General features: G+C 39.8%; 2 protein-coding genes across 2 annotated transcripts in view; one reads left to right on the top strand and one right to left on the bottom strand.

Moving 5' to 3' along the window:
* The first annotated feature begins 28 nt into the window (after positions 1-28).
* LOC144642946 (fatty acid desaturase 6-like) lies at positions 29-8,616 on the top strand. Its single transcript, XM_078502067.1, has 2 exons — positions 29-110; positions 5,996-8,616. The coding sequence occupies exon 2, from the start codon at positions 6,029-6,031 to the stop codon at positions 7,091-7,093; it is 1,065 nt and encodes a 354-aa protein (XP_078358193.1). The 5' UTR covers positions 29-110; positions 5,996-6,028; the 3' UTR covers positions 7,094-8,616.
* Positions 8,617-12,282: 3,666 nt separating this feature from the next.
* Positions 12,283-17,492, bottom strand: part of LOC144642922 (pre-mRNA-splicing factor SLU7-like) — a 28,649-nt gene continuing 23,439 nt past the window's right edge. Inside the window, exons 15-19 of the mRNA XM_078502026.1 lie at positions 17,253-17,314; positions 16,367-16,480; positions 14,706-14,777; positions 13,455-13,544; positions 12,283-12,943 (exon numbers count right to left, since the gene is read on the bottom strand). Coding sequence (XP_078358152.1) covers positions 12,767-12,943; positions 13,455-13,544; positions 14,706-14,777; positions 16,367-16,480; positions 17,253-17,314 — 515 coding nt within the window. The 3' untranslated portion in view covers positions 12,283-12,766. The remainder of the gene's footprint in view (positions 12,944-13,454; positions 13,545-14,705; positions 14,778-16,366; positions 16,481-17,252; positions 17,315-17,492) is intronic.

Here is a 17,492-nt window from a genome sequence, read left to right as displayed (position 1 = left end):
CGCGGCTGAAACTGAACTTTGCACCATTACAAAATCAAAACAAACCAAGGCAAAAGCTTCGCTTCGCTTCTGCAAAAATATCTCCCCGATTTTCTTCCACGGGTTGAAAGGTAAGTTAACGTCGTATTTATTTGGGCGTTTTATTGGGCTGTCAACATTTTTAACCAAATTTAAGACGATGAGCCTCAACAAGGCACCGAGAAATACGATATCGCAAACAGCGCATTACATGTGAATTGTCAGGTCTGCATAAAAACATCTCCGAAAAAAATATCACAAAATCTATGATAGCCGACCTCTTACGGGATGAAAATCAGGAACGCCTCTATGTTACAGTGCAAGAATTATCCAGCAGTGTTCAAGAGAAAACCTGGGAATTTTTTCGAGGTAAATGTAATATTAAAAGCGACAAGGAACTAAATATTAAAATTTTAATATCACCAGGCATCTAAAACAAATATCGTTGTTTGAACGTTTGAAACGGCGATAAATTAAGGTGAAATTTTTTACGCATTTGGTGAGAGTTGTAGCAGTTATTCTGTGTTAATCAAGTTTAAAGTTGCTAGCAACCGATTTCTAGCTTGAAGTTCATACTAAGTTTAGCGGTTTTCATTCAAAGGTACCCTGCAGGATTAAAAATAGATTTATAATTAAACCTGTCAAATTAGAAACCTGTACCTGTGGTAAAATTGTAGGGAATAATAACCATGCCTTACTTTGTCTGTAAAAGCCTGTATTCAGCATTCAATGTGCAAAATATTTCTCCCCAGCAAAATTGGCAATATCTGGCTATTTATAATTTAATAGGCCGGGTTAAGACAATTTGAAATGCTAATTTTCTTTCAGCATGAACAGAAATATGGGTGTTGATCACCTGTTCTTAGCTGGTTGCTTCCGTCTTAGTTTACCAGAATCTTCTACACATTAATGAGTTCATTTGCAGTTGCTATCTACATTTTTACCGATACTTGACCCAGATACATCGAGATCTTGTGTACTTAAGGCACCTGTCGGCAGAGTATTGGTCAACACTATGGGCCGATGCTCAATCCATGTGTTAACCGACACTTAGTTAAGCATCTGTAGACCTTAGTTTGCCACTATCATATTTTGGCACTTGAGTGCCCTAGATGCGCAGGTATTACTGAGGTCAAAAATCCTTACATTTGAAATTGTGTAACACATCTTCCAAGCGATGGCCGAGATACTAAGCTCTCATGTGCATTTTGCTCTTTGATTAGGTTATATTTTTGTTACACCAGATGGCGGACTAATGTATGATTACGCTTGAGAATACCGTGACACAAATAAGCAAATAATTTTATTTAAGGTCGGTACCACTTGCATTTCATGCTGCATATGGGCCTATAGTCCGGCAATATGGTGAAATGATTGTGCGATTTTTGATAAAAGCACCAAATTTGGCACAGTGATAGTATTCGACGAGCTGATCAATTTCAGATATAGGCCCATCCGCAATTCTGTCAGGGGGGGCATCTTTTGGACCCAGGGGGTGGGGGTGTTTGGCATTTGAGCTTTATGGCAAAATGTACTGTATCCTTTGAGTAAGAAGCACCAAATTTGGCACAGTGATAGTATTTGATGAGCTGATCGATTTCGGATATAGGCCCATCCACAATTCTGTCAGGGGGGACATCTTTTGGACCAAGGGGGTGGGGGTGGGCGACATTTGGGCTTTATGGCAAAATTTACTGCATCCTTTGAGCAAGAAGCACCAAATTTGGCACAGTGATAGTATTTGATGAGCTGATCAATTTCAGATAAAGGCCCATCCACAATTCTTTCAGGGGGGACATCTTTTGGACCCAGGGGGTGGGGTGGGCAACATTTGGGCTTTATGGCAAATTTACTGCATCCTTTGAGTAAGAAGCACCAAATTTGGCACAGTGATAGAATTTAATACGCTGATCGATTTCAGATATAGTCCCATCCAGAATTCTGACAGGGGGCCACCTTTTGGACCCAGGGGGTGGGGGGGGTAGCATTGGAGCTTTATGGCAAAATTTACTGCATCCTTTTAGTACGAAGTACCAACTTCGCACAGTGATAGCACTCGATAAGCTGATCGATTTCATCTGAGGGCTCAATCAACATTTTTCCAGAGGGAGACACTTTTTGACCCTTGGAGTTGGTAGCATTTGCACTTTAGAATTACTGAGCCCTTTAAGTTAAAAAAATGACACTATAATAGTGTATGACGAGTTGATTAATTTCAGATCTGAGTTTACTATATCCAGAATTCTTTCAGAGTTGTCCTTTTTGGACCAAAGGGAGAGGTGGTGGTTTCCGTTTGAGTTTTTACACTGTCGGGCCATTTGAGTTCGCACCATTTTTGCCACGATTATAGAATTAGATAAGATGATCATTATACCTGTGGGCCAATCCAAAATGCTTTTTCGGGGTATTTTTTCGGCCTAGGGGGGATCAATGGTATCCTTTTGAGCTTTATGGTGGAATTGTTGCGCCCTTTGACAGGGACGGCGGAGCCGGGGGGGCTGGGGGGCTTTAGCCCCCTCCCACTTTTACAGAAAAAATAAAGAATTAATAAGAAAAGAGTCTCTTAAGCCCCCCCACTTCAAGTCACTAGTCAGCCCCCCCCCCCCCCAGTTGAAAAAATGCTCCGCCGTCCATGTAAAAATTGAGTTGACATATTTGACACAACTTTAGTATTTGTTGAGCTTGATTGTTCAATTTCAGTAATGGGCATTTCTGGTATGCTTTCAGGGTTACGTTTGTTTTGGTCTGAAAAAAGATTTAAGAAGCTGTCTTTCCTGAACCACCCACTCAAATTTGGGTCAAAAAAATAATTTTACCTTAAACCCTGGCAACTAGTACTGAAAGACTTTACCGAGGCTAGAAATAAAACAGATTTGGTTTGATTGAAAATGATTTTCTGGCCAACGTTAGGAGCCAATAAATATTTTGCCCCTTCGGGCCCGCCGCAACATCTGGAAAATTAGAAAAATAGGCATTTTTCGGGCCACTGTCAAATATTTCGTTCGCATCGAACGGTTGACATTTTTTATATTAAATAAATACGTTTATAAACATTTCTAGTTTTCTAAGAAAGTAGCAAGTTTTCAATTTCTCTGGAAATGCGAAATCAAGGATATAATGACCATTTCTGATTGGCATCAAACGAAGGTTGCAAGTGAAAAGTGACCTTGATTTTGAAGCGAATATTTCAATTTCGGGACCTAGCCGATAACTCCACTCTACACAGCTGAAAAGTGTCTAGTCCTTTATCGGCTAAAATATGCAAAATCCCATGTAAGTTTTCCGTATTTCAAAACATATGACCGTTTGTATCAGCACATGTGCGAGTAATAACGACGATATTAGCGGAAATGTCGTTATGCCATTGAGTTTCTACTTACTTATTCGTGTTAAACCTGATGCTGCGCAGGTAGTCGCTTTGCGCTTCTTCTGGATGCTGAGGTTTACAGCTGGATAACTCAGGGAAGACTCGTGACGTTTCTTTCTCAAGAGTTGTAAGAGTTTTGTGCAATAATATATAGCAAAAGTTTTCTTACTCTGAAGGCAATGCAATCCACTGATCTGAAGTACATGAATCAGAGATATTTAAGTCCATTGTTCTAATCACGAACTTGTTGGTTGTCATGATCACCGTCCGGTGCATACAGAAGTAGATAGGTGTCTGTCTTTTCATGACAACACAAGGATAAGTTTCGTACATATGTGGATGTTAACATCCACATATGTAAGAAATTGGCTGAGCGCGCTGCACTTGTTTTGCCTCTTGGCGGTTCTGTGCAGAAAGAAGAACTCTCGAAGGTTTCCTTTAATAACATATGATAACCTCGCATAGCCCATGTGAGTTTCTCTTTCGTTTGGATGGAGAGGGTCTCTGCACCTGGGATCAGAAACAGGGTAGGAATTCCCCGAAGGGTTGAACCTGATGTGAGACTACAAAGCAAGTGGGGTGAGATTTTTTGAAAGCAGTCTAACAAGATGGTGAGAGCTGATGGCGGAAACAGTGAATATGGGTGTCGTTGTGTTAGCTTGTGTTTTACATTAATTCCTCCATTTCAGTTTTTGAAGAAACGTTGAATACCCGTTGAAGAAACGTTAAATACCCCTTTTACATTGCTGAAATTGTCAAGCTCTTTGATTCCTATTTGATTCTTTTAGCCTAACGAGTCCAATCATTTCACCAATTTGCTTAAAATATTCATCCTTCTTCAGGGATCAAATAGTTCACCCTGGCTGGAAAAATACCGGAATGGCTCATGAGCTAGGCTAATCTTATCAATGTGGTGCTCGTAACCAAAAATTAAATCCACAATCAATTTCCCATTAGCTGACAACATACCTACCCCTGTCTGCCCTCTGAGTTTCCCATAAACCATTTCAGATGAGCCTATTGATACTGAAATTGGTGATCACATTTAATGCTATAAACGAGCCAAAAATGGTGCTTTGACCACAAAGCTCAAAACGAAAACCACCCCATCCGCTTGGGTAAAAAAGGCAACTCTGAAAGAAACCCAAAGATGAAATCAATCAGCCCGCTAATAACTATAATTCTGCAAATTTAGGTGCTTTAGCCAAAATGGTTTAGTTATTTCACCATAAAGCTTAAATGTTACCCGCCCCATCCCCGTGGGTTAAAAAGGTGCCCCCTACCAGAATTTCATACAGGCCTATAACTGATATCGATCAGCTCATCGAATGCTATCACTGTGCCAAATTTGGTGCTTCTTACTCAAAGGATGCAGTACATTTTGCCATAAAGCCCAAATGTTGCCACCCGGTACCCCACACCCCCTGGATCCAAAAGGTCCCCCCCTTTAGAGAATTGTAGATGGGCCTATATCTGAAATTGATCAGCTCATCAAATACTACCACTGTGCTAAATTTGGTGGTTTTTACTCAAAGGATGCAGTAAATTTTGCCAGAAAGCTTAAACGCCACCCACCCCCACCCCCTGTGTCCAAAAGATGTCCCCCCTGACAGAATTGTGGATGGGCCTATATCTGAAATTGATCAGCTCATCGAATACTATCACTTTGTCAAATTTGGTGCTTTTTACTCAAAGGATGCAGTAAATTTTGCCATAGAGCTTAAATGCCACCCACCCCCACCCCCTGGGTCCAAAAGATGTCCCCCCTGACAGAATTGTGGATGGGCCTATATCTGAAATTGATCAGCTCGTCAAATACTGTCACTGTGCCAAATTTGGTGCTTTTAACAAAAATCGCACAATTCACCCAAATTTATGCACCATATTGCCAGACTACTAGTAGCCCATCAGGCCAGAGCTTATCCCGGTTTCTGTAGCATGAAGTGGCTAGGAGTATTTCTAGTTCCCCCCCCCCCCGGATGGGATGCTACAGTCCATTACTTGGTTACCCCCAGCAGAAACTGCCAGTACCCATTTGTACACCTGGACAGAGAGGCACTGTAAGTAAAGTAAGTAAAGTGTCTTGCCCAAGAACACAACACAATAACCCCAGCCAGGGCTCGAATCTGCATGGAGTCCAGCGCACTAACCATCAGGCCACCTTGCCTCCCCATTATATTGTGTCAGAGAATACAATAAGAGGAAAACTTCAGAGCAAACAACATTAGTGGATTAAGGGAGTGGTCTGAAGGGGCAACAGCCCCACTTTTCTTAAGGAAATTTATAAATCTGTTATTTAAAGCACTAACTTTTTCATCACATAGACTCTTAAAGAATGCAGAAGAGAGCATCTTGAGGTTAACTTCAGAGCACCAAGATTTTTTACTTTTATGCAGGGGAGGGGGGAGGGAAAAGAAAGGGGGTGGCAGAGCTTTGCTCCCTCTTACATTGTCATGTCTGTCCTGCAAACTGCTAAAGCCCCTGTTACTGAATTTTCTTAAATCAACCCCTGAACAAATCAATTAAAAGAGAGCAAAACTGCAAGGGGCCTAAAATAATTAATAAGATATATATAGAAGCATTAAAAACACAATTTTTACTCCTTTTCAGAAATCTGGCATCATTACAACACAGACTGTAACTATGCCTCCATATGGAAAGGCTGATGCTGTTGATGATCTGTTACTTGACAGTGACAAGAAAGATGAAGACATCTTGCCAAACAAGCCATCAATGACCGAACTGAACTTACTAGTCAAAGATGTGGTCTCACGCTGTTCCTGGTGGGATCTTTACGGCATTGACCTGGCAATCATGTGCATCAATTTTTCACTCCTTCCAATCAGCTACTTCCTTATCGGATCTGGCAGTATTCCCTTGTTTGTCATTGGTTATCTTGTGTGGGCCTACATTCATGCTACGTTTACCGTGAAGCTTGCACATGCAGCTGTGCACAATGCATTGGCAGGCTCGTCACCTTTCTGGAACCGTCTTCTCACTGTGTTCTTTGTTGAGATTTGGGGAGGTTTTTCAGAACAAGGGACCTATGAGGCTCACATACAGCTTCATCACCCTTACACGAATGTGATTGGCTTGGGCGACTCTAGCTCATGGCGTGTACCATTCTTGGACCGAATCACATACCTGTTCGTTGCTCCACTGTTCCTGCCACTTCTCAATACTCCAATTGGTGTCACCCTGCTAGCTGGACGTTGGTTGTCAATAGCAAGGTTCCTATGTGTTGCATTAGCTGGCTATATTATGCACTTATGCTTGTTCCACTATGTTGCTGGTTTGTCATTCTTTGGTAGTCTCTTGTGCATGTTTACTGCTCGTTCTGTGTTTGCCATTCCTTATATCCATGTAAACGTATTCCAGCATATCGGCTTACCAATGTATGATGTCAAAAAGCGCCCCAGGCGACTCTACCAGTTGGCGTCGGCAGCCCTTAATCTACCCAGGAATCCTCTGCTGGACTATTCCTTTGGTCACGCCATCGTCAGCTGTCACGTGGAACATCATCTATTCCCACGACTGTCTGACAACATGTGTCTAAAGGTCAAACCAGTTGTATCCAGCTACCTCAAGAACAATGGCCTTCCGTATAACGAGGCAACGTACATTGATCAACTGAGCAAATTTTACAAGGAATATGATGAACTTATGGTGAAAGCTCCACCAATCACAGAACTGGTTGGAATACAGTGAAAAACTTCTCAAAGCACACAACAGTTTGTGTTTTGAAGTCTTCTACAACAAAAGTTTGTACAATTGGTGTTGGTTTCTCAAAACGTTTATAGTTTAAAGCACATAACTGTGTACTAGGTGATTTGGCTTAGTTTCATTTTTATTTTTCACTTTTCTAAAAAATGATCATCGAACGAGAATTAAAAAAAGCTTACTGTTTTTGAAAAAGATTTCAGCCCCCCAAAAAATTAAAACGAAACGATTAAGCCCAAAAATAAAAAATTAAAACGAAAATTAAAATTTTACATGGGAGTATCTTGTTCCATAATGATTTTTTAAATTTTAGTTCTTAGGACTAAAAATTTGTTAGAACATCAAAAAAAGAATTTTGAAAGCTAAGTTTTGGATTAAAAGACATGTTAAAATATAAGGTAGTTTATCTCTAGGCTATTATTTCACCACAAGTGGTAGTAGAAGTTGCAATAGAGTAGGCAATTTAGCAAGAAGATGTCTAAGTTCCTTTGTTGGAGGCAACATGTCTTGAAACAAAGGCTGCATGAACACAAAGAAGAAGTAGTATATCAAACACGAGAGGCAGTGTTTCATCAGGATATCCAAACACCGAGTATAAGAGAGTTGAAAATACGACGCACAGCGGAGTATTTTTGACGAAATTCGAGGTGTTTGGATAGCCGATGAAACACTGTCTTGAGTGTTTGATATTTCTTCTCAATCGGAGAAATAAAATCGTAAAAATCTATGCTAATTAAGATCGGGTTTCCAAACCACCGTCACGGTTATAATTTTCTTTGTTTAAACTTGATGAATTATTAATGAGTTTGAGAATTATATTTGAAGATTGTGTTAGATATAAAAGGTCATGAAGGTACCATATAAAATGTAGAACAGAATTCTAGCATTGTAATCTGCTGGGAAATCTTTTATTTGATGAGCAGGGATTTGCTGAAGAAATCTTTCCTGTTTTTTTTTAGAAATCATTTTTTGTGGGTAATAAAACTACTGGAGGCAGATTTTAATAATATTTAGTATTTCGTATTGTTATATTTGAAATAAAGGGTCCCGTATTTATGATAATTAATGAAGAGTAAGTCTTCTTTAGAAGATGATTATCAAATTTAACAAGGTTTGCAAAGGTTACATTTTTTCTGTTTTAAACGCACGGCTTCAAAAGTTGAAAGATTTACACAGAAATGTTTCTTGTAAAGCAAGTTAAAATTTATTAAGAGTATTATGAATTACAAATAAAGATACTAGCTTTAAAGTGCGGTCACTGAAGTATAGTTAATAAGAACTAAGAACAGAAATAACGTCATAAAATGTTGGTACACTGCCTAGTCTGTAACATTTTACGATCGATTTTACGACATCATTTCTATGGTCTAGAAAAGTGACCATAGAAAAATGTGGTCAATTTGTTGCTTACAGGGCGGGACACACTTGGTGACATGTCGCGGCGACAAGTTTCTGCAACATGTTGCCTCGTGTGACATGGTGCATTCTTGCGACAATCTATGTCGCTGAGACAGAATTTTGTGGCTGCAAAGTGTCGCACGAACTCAAACCAGTTTGAATTCGTGCGACAGATCGAAGCGACAAAATGAGCGAAATCTGCGTTGCCGCAGCGTGTGCAGACTTCTGCGACAAGTCGCTGAGACAAAATATGAATTAACCAATGAGAGAGCGTCATGTACTTGTGCCATGTTGAATTGGAAAACTAGTTCAATCACATTCCCACTATTAAGCGCCTTGTCGCAGCGACTTGTTTTGAAGCAGTACACGCGAAGCGACCTGTCGCTGCGACATGTGTCCCGACCTATACAATATCAGTGCGAAGTTCGCACATGCATGTGACAGTTTGTTAGATCGCAGTTTTTCCACTCGAAACTGTCGAATGTGTTTGAAGTGTCGCCTAGAATGTTTCAGTTGGCGTTTCACAAATGGCCGGAATTTGATTTGAGAAAAGAGGGGTTTGGAATTCACCTTACTTTGCGCATAATTAGTCCCCTTTACTAACTATGCTTTGTGTCATAGGCAATGTCATTTTCATGGTCCATACTCTCTTTAGACCACAGCTCTCGAGCAATTAGAGAGATTTGCATATAAAAAGATCACAAACAGTCGTTATTATTTTATCCTTACAATCAATCAATCAAGGATGGAATTCATTCCAAAATTTAGATGGAAAGCTTATACATTCCGTGTGAAGAACAAGTGCTTTCTTTGTCTTTTGTCCTTCACTCCACAGCTGAACGTGTCCTTGTTCTTTTCACAATATCCAGCTTATGTCAGATACTAGTGCTATGTCCTCCTGCTAGACTATTCTGTCGTACTTAAGGGTTGAGTTCCTGATGGAACTCATGTTATCTGAAGGCCCCATACCAACGTCCTTCTAAATCATTATCTCTTACTTGAGGGGTGAGTTCCTTTTAGAACTCATGCTATCTGAGGGCAGCATATTGACCTTGTCCTGGATTTTTGTTTACTTAGGTGGTGAATTCCTAATGCAATTTACGATATCTGAGGGCAGCATACTCACATCGTGCTGGAGTATTCTGTCATAGTTAGGTGTTAAGTTCATTATGATATTTTTTATCTACGATCACAATGGAGTCCAGCACTTACAATTTCTAAAGTTCTTAATTGATCCTTTTTAACGCCATCTTCTTTGAAAGCTATTATGCCGTGTAAAACTTGAAGAAACCTCGTGCCAAATTATTTTGTCCTATTTGGGTAGTGAGCATATTGACCTCATGCTGGATTATTCTGTCTTAGTTAGGTCGCGAGTCCATTAAGGATTGTTGCCCGTATTACTACCGCGCGCTCAACTTGGCTCGCAACAAATTTCGGTGTTGCAAGTTGATAAAAGTTGTTGCAAAAAGTAGAACTCTGTTCTACATTGTGCAACACGTTGCTACAACTTGCAACACCGAAATTTGCTGCGAGCCAAGTTGAGCGCGCGGTAGTAATACGGGCAACAACTCGTTCAACTTGCAATGCAACAATGTTGCGAGACAAAGCAAGTTGAACAAAAATGTTGCCCGTATTACCGGGCCTTTATGGAAGTTATGTTATCTGAGGGAAGCATATTAACTTCCAGCTAGATCATTTTGTCATACTTGGGTGGCGTCTTCCTTGTATAACTCTCGTTATCTGGCTACAGCATATTTACCTTCTGCTAGATGATCTTGTCTTACTTGGGTGGTGGAACTCACGTTATGTGAGGGCAGCATATTGACCTTGTGCTGGATTATTCTGTCTTAAGCTTACATGGGTGGTGAGTTCCTTATGGAACTCATGTTATCTGATAGCAGCAAATTGACCTCGTGTTACATTATTACGTCTTACTTGGGTGGTGAGTTCCTTATGGAACTCATGTTATCTGATAGCAGCAAATTGACCTCGTGTTACATTATTACGTCTTACTGTGGTGGCGAGTTCCTTATGGAACTCATGTTATCTGATAGCAGCAAATTGACCTCGTGTTACATTATTACGTCTTACTTGGGTGGTGAGTTCCTTATGGAACTCACGTTATCTGATAGCAGCAAATTGACCTCGTGTTACATTATTATGGCAGCATATTGACCTTGTGCTAGATTATTCTGTCCTACTTGGGTGGTAAGGTACTTATGGAACAAATGCTATCTGAGCAGCATACTTGGGCGTTGTGTTTCTTATGGAAGTCAGGTTATAATTATTTAGTAAATAAACCCCTTCAGGCGGCTGGTATATTGGAGGATAATGCCCGAGGCTGAAAGATTGTCCGAAAAATAAACAGTTGGCCGAGAAGCGAAGCTTCGAGGGCAACTGTGAAATTTTGAGGACAATCTGTCAGCCAAGGGCATTATCCTCCAATATACCAGCAAGCTAGAAGGGGTTTATTTATTTTATAACCCTCCGATTAAGTTCTACAACACGCTTTATCGCAGTAAATTTATCAGAAAAACCTACCTAATAAACCCGACGTAACTGTGGTTGAAACAAATGTAGTTGATTTGTTTACGTGATTGATTTGTTTATTAATATTTTAATACTCTGTGATTTCATTAAAAGTTAGAATTGAATAAGGTGACTTCATTCGTTTGTTTTGTGCTTGCCTACAAAATCGGACGACGGATATCAAATCGGACGGGTATATTCGCTGATACCCGTCGTCCGATTTTGTCCCACGTGATGCGTTTTATCCAATAAGCGAGCGCAAAAATTACTGGGTGGGTTATAAGAGGGCATATCGACCTGGTGCTAGATTATTCCGTCTTACTGGGTAGTGAGTTTTTATGGAAATCATGTTATCTGAGGTCGGCATATTGACCTCGTGCTGGATTATTTTTTTCACTTGGCTGATAAGTTTCTGGTGTTCTTGACGAGTTCCTGAAGTTCTTGGCTGATGGGCTGGTGCTAGTTTTTTTTTTGTCTTACTTGGGCGTTGTGTTCCTTATGGAAGTCGGGTTTTATAAGGGCAGCATATTGACCTCGTGCTGGATTATTCTGTCTTTCTTTGGTGGCGAGTTCCTTATTGAAATCATGTTATGAGGTCAGCATATTGACCTCGTGCTTGATTATTCTGTCTTATTTGGGAGGTGAGTTCCCTATGGAACTCATCATTTCTGAAAGCAGCATATTGACCTCGTGCGATATTGTTTTGTCTTAATGAATGATTTGCCACTAATCGGATCCTGTGTTTTGCGTGGAGGATTCTGGGATCGCTAGGGGGCAAACATTGCAAGTCGCTAGATGAAAATATATGGCGAAAAGTTGTTTTGCCAGATTATTTTGTCCTTCTTGGGTTATTGGGTTATTGGGTTTCTTATGGAAGTCATGTTATCTTTTATTATGTTGGCCGATCTGTGTGTATTAGAAGCCAAAAATTCTGTGCTTTGGGCACAGTACTGTATATCAATACCCAACAGGAATAGCAGTCAACTCAAGAGCATATTTTACATAACATTGTTATACACCAGGCTTGTTTCCAGTCGCTCCCGAGGCGGTTTTGAGTAGAACGCATTGCATCAAGGGAAGGTCGGACGAAAATCGGGGAGCGTCCTACTTTTTCTTCGCCCTTCCCAGCCTGCCCCGCAACCTCCATATTATTTTCCCCCAGTCTAAGTAGGGACTGGGACCGAGTTTGGTTATACACCACTGAATATTTTGAATGTAGTGCCGAACCTTTTGTGGATGGCACCTCAAGACTGCATAATAGACAATGTTCTTTATAAACGCAATCATCTGACTGGTTGCAGCTGATAATTATTATCGTACGAAGATATCAGATGGTGTTTACTCTAAGGAAATAACTAAAGCACTATTTACATCAGCAGTTTACTGCCACTGCTTCTTATCACAATTGAATATCCCCAAAATATATATTCACATAGTTGAGTAATGTCGAACACCAGAGAACATGTTATGGAGAAAAATTAATGTTATGTCTTTGTTTTTTGTGAAAGTTGATCGTACCTTTCACAATACAGAAGCTCATAATCGTTTCACCGCAGACAATAAAATTTGCAAGATATCTCAGTCTGCACAAATCTTAGATATGAAGAACACCAGTTGGTGTTTCTTGCTTCATGGATTTTTATGTTGCAGTTCTTTCTCTTCCAGTCCCACCATTATAGCAATGCCATGTGAAATTAAGAAATGACTTGTTAATCGCCATTGCTGTTCACATGACTAAAGAAAGTCTTTCATCGGATCATCTTCTTGACGTCGTTTCATGCGATAAGCCTCCATTTCCTCCTCGGTGACGTCATGAGAGTCACCTTTAAGGGAGTTGTACGGTCTTTTGCGTTCATCCATTGCAAGTAACCTGTCTGCTTCTTGTTGGTTACGCTCCTCTTTTCTTAGTGCCTAGCAGAAATGAAGAAACCAAAAAATCGTTGTTTTTGCAGTCTTCATCCGTTACTTACATAAACAGTAAAAGCCGAAATATTAAAACCTACTGAGTTCCGAAACTTTTTGGTTTTAATATCACAAATGGCATCCCACAGCGTTGGAACTATTCCTTCGCTTCAAATAATCAAAAACAAATAATTGGGTTTCAAATTAGAGTCGTTGAATGAAAGCCTAGTGTGTGACCATTCAAATGAAAGCTATTGAGCAGTTCTTTTGTGTGGTACTGTCTATTACGCTGTGCAAGGTGGTTCTAACCTTTAAGTCAGTCTGTGAGTTTAACTCATGTGTGTGACATGACTGGTACACTGTATAACCTTGTGCTGATTGAATTGTAAATTTTTTGTTTCTATGGAGTAAAATAAACCACCTGGGTTTTCTTAACATGTACATGTCTTATTAACGTTGCAGTGGTAAATACACGCTGGTAAACACAAAATGGGTGGCCTGTTGCTAAATTATATCAAACCTTGTTGAGCTTTTCACGTTTGGCATCCTCATCTTCTTCATCAACTGACTTCTCCCTTTTCCTGCCTTTCTTACGATTTTCCTGATGAAGCTGGAAAGTGACATAATTGTCAAAATAATGCAACCAAGAGCAATGCTGAACCCACACCCCCGGATGAAATACTCATTCCCCTAAGAAATGACCTTGTTGCTGCCTTTAAGGCCTTTGTTCACCTGTTTAGCTTTGCGGCCACTCTTTATTGTTTTGAAACAAGATTGTCACTTCAAAACAATAACACAAGACCGCAAATCCAAATGGGCGGACACAGGCCTTTAACCCTATCCAGACCGGGGGGGGGGGGGGGGGGCGGAAAGTGCCCGCGCTGACTTTGAACGCTAATAACTTTTTCAATATTCAACCAAACGCTGCCAAACTTTCCGACTTTATCTAAAATTTATCTGGGAATAATTTGGTAGGATCGGTTGCTGTGACAGGAACTTGACGTCACCATGGCAACGACATTTTGACAAGCATGTTTTCCCAAATTTAAAACTTTCGTGTTTCTATTAATGAAAAATAACTTTAATGCAATTATTTTCACCTTTTTACGGCTTTTAAGCACACTTTTATTGATTTTGAGTACTTTCCAGTAATTTTGGGCGGTTTTCTGACGTTTTGAAAAAAATTCGAAATCCAAGATGGCTGATCCAATATGGCGGCTGTTTTGGCATTATGATGTCATTGTCACGTGATGTGACGTCATCATCCCACGTGACGTATACCAAAAGTTAGATTTTCGGAAATACTATTTATCCAGTAAGTTTCATTGTGATTGCTTAAATATTCTGGAAGTTACGGAGGGGGGCGGAATCCGCCCCCCCCCCCCCCCCCGCTCTGAAAAGATCCAAAAAAGCCCGGTCTGAATAGGGTTAAGGTTGCATGCAGGAATGCCAAATCTTTCTCTCAAGAGATAACCCAGCTAATTATTCAATTAGGGAATGTGCTTACTGTTCACCCAAGGGACATGCTTCCCTTCTACGCCAGCAATGTGTTAAACATTCCCCTTAGGGATATACTTATTTTCCCCATGGAATATATTGGCTATTTCAACCCAAGGACACCTTAACAATTTCCGAAGGGATATTCTATTCCCTTAACTCAACACAACTCTAACTACTCCCCCGAAACACCATATGACACTTAACAAAGATGCGACGTCTCCCTAGGAAACGTAAATTTTCCCCCACTGGGGACAATAACACCAACACTAACCTCAAGTAAGGATTTTCCACTCTCTTCCGCTTCTTGGATCATTTTTGCTGCATTTGTAAGAGGTGGAATGTTCTGTCGAGAGAAAGTATCAAAAAGAAGGAACATAGAATTTAACCTCAAATCAGTCCCATCTTCCCTTTTTACCGAATGGTAATGAGGTGTAGTGATCATTCTTGGAAGTCACGTGTTTCCACTGGATCACTCACTCACTCGCTCACTCCATTCTGATATTAAACCGCAATTAATTTATGCATTTAACAGAAAACGTGCTGACAGTTCTAAAGGTTCTTTAAAACGCCATTCAGCACACATGTCAATCAAAAACAAATTATTCTCCAACCTTCCCAGGGTCTCTCTCTTTCACAAGGCTGAATTTTTCAAAACAAATCGAAAGAGGATCAGTTACACTTATGGTGAGAAAAGAGAATAGAATTCGTTCAACGAAGCCTCAGAGCATACGCTATCAATGACCCGTTCGCGTAAGAAAACATTCCAAGGAAAATGAAGTGAGATTGTGACATCACTGATAGCAGCTATAAGGTACATGCAGTTACGCTTGCCATCTGATGTGTTTAAGTAAACACGACTTTCATGGCGCACACTTTTGTTTCGCGTCACGTCATCCGTTTTTCATCTTTTTGAGTCGAGCAGAAACGCACATCTTTCTCTCAAATTTTATTCTCTTCTCAAAATAACGCTGTACGTGCTGACAGAAAAGTAAACATATTCACAAAACAAATTTACTAAATGGTAAAAAGGATCAAAGGTTACACAAAAATATTTTGTGGTGCAAAAATAGAAATCGCGCAATCGCGCTTCCATGCAAAAAAAAACATTCAAAGGCAATTGTGTTGCATGTTTGGACGCTTATTTGAAAGCAGCTATAAGCTACATGCAGTTACGCTTAAATTATAAAAAATATTATTACGCTTGCCGTGTGACGTGTTTTAGTTAACACGACATCCACAGCACGTTTTTGTTTCGTGTCACGTCATCTCGTGTCACGTTAGTATTGATCGCTAGTAGTAAAGTGAGATTGCGTTACATTATTGGACGCTTATTTGGAAAAAAAATGCGAAGGTCGGCACTTCATCGAATTGCCATGAGGTTGCTCGAAGAGCCTTTGATTTCAAAATATTGTTAGTTGACAACAATTTCTAAGCTTATCAGGTGTTTCACTCATCTCTAGTACACTCGACTAAATTACTGTAATCTGATTGGAGAGAAGTACAATTAATCCCAAGTTATACTCTGTAGAACCAGGGTACCTATTACTCTTCTTTCTTAAGTCTTCTGAAGATTTCCCAAGTTGATGCAAGAGTTTCCAAGATTTCCGAAGTTCACCTGAAGAATTTCAAACTTGACCTGACTTCTTCAAAAGATACTTGAAGTTGATGTCAATACAATCGGTTTAGAACCCAAGTCTTCTGAGTTAGCTTTGCAGACTTAGGAAGACCTGAATAAATCTTAAGGCGAACGGAGTAGCTATAAAGCTTACCACTCCAGTTGGTCATGATTTGTAGTATGAAGGATGCATGTAATTTTGTAAATCGAAGTCATGCAGTTTCTTACACAAAATGAAATCTGTTTTGAGCTCCTATCTATAGTGAGGAGAATTAAAACATCCATATACAACTGTGGACTAACAGTTTAAAACCTACCCTAGAAGCAGATGTAGCTTTCCCAGACTCGCCTGTGCAGTATGAGTTTCTGACAAAGGAATGGCAACAGGCATAACCCCATGTTCCTTCCTGCCAGTATGATCCCCACACACTCTGGAAAAGATATAATTGAATGGTAATAAGTTTACTCAGACAGAATTAACTTATAATTATAAGAGCGACATTTATATATAGTGCATTTTTATATGCTCAATGCGCTTTACAACACTTTGGGGAAATTTTGGACCAGACTGCATTAAGCAGTTTACAAAAATATGAGGGAAATTTTGCAGTTGCCCCAGTGTAATTTTGGAACAAGACCAGACCACAACACCGGGAACTCCATGCCCTATTCTTTCTGATAAGTGTGTGGTTTTTTTTTTAACATTCCCTGCTGACCATAACAGTACATGCAGGAGACGGGGTCTATGGTTTATGGTCCTTATCCGAGAAGACTAGAATGTCTAACCATTTGCAGATGTTATTACAAAAGCAGCACATTCTTTTTAGAACATTTTAAGACCCTGGGTGTTGGTCTGGTCTGGGGCTCGAACTGTTAACCTCCCGGACAGCAGTCTGGCGCTCTAGGAACAAATCGATCACTTATTCTCAAGCAATGGTTGTCAAAATCTTTAGCTAGGGACAGGAAAATCCAACTTGTCAATTACTGAGCACATACATGTAAAGAATTGACACCAATGAGAGACTACCATGAACATACTAGTGTAACTAGTCGCAAATTTATAAGTAGCATTACTGTAATACAACACTCTTTTGCTTATTGACTACATTTTGTCTTGTAAAACAAGTCATTTTCAGATAACTCTGTGAGTTGCTACTGTCCAAGGCAACAATTTCCTTATTTATTTATATTTTTTTCTCTCACCGTATGATTGTTGGTGTACACATCTTCCTCGTATTTGGATTTTGCAACAGCTTTCTCTTGACCTGTAAGTTAGAATTAACAACATACATGATAGCTTTAACTAATTGTTTCATGTAGCTTTAAAATGCTACAATCCGAAACAGAATAAAAAATAGCTACTTATTGGCATGATGGATAAATAATAGAAAATATTCATATTGTCTACAGCCAGTGTGACACCAACAGTCAAACCTCTGTTTA

Source organism: Oculina patagonica, chromosome 2 (assembly GCF_052425735.1).
Source record: "Oculina patagonica isolate OP01 chromosome 2, crgOcupat, whole genome shotgun sequence".
NCBI classification, from domain to species: Eukaryota; Metazoa; Cnidaria; class Anthozoa; order Scleractinia; family Oculinidae; genus Oculina; species Oculina patagonica.
Note: the sequence above shows the minus strand (reverse complement) of the source record. Positions and strands in the feature narration are given on the sequence as shown.

Excerpts from the sequence above, each read along its gene's own strand:
- LOC144642946 (XM_078502067.1), top strand. The coding sequence starts at position 6,029 with ATGCCTCCATATGGAAAGGCTGATGCTGTTGATGATCTGTTACTTGAC.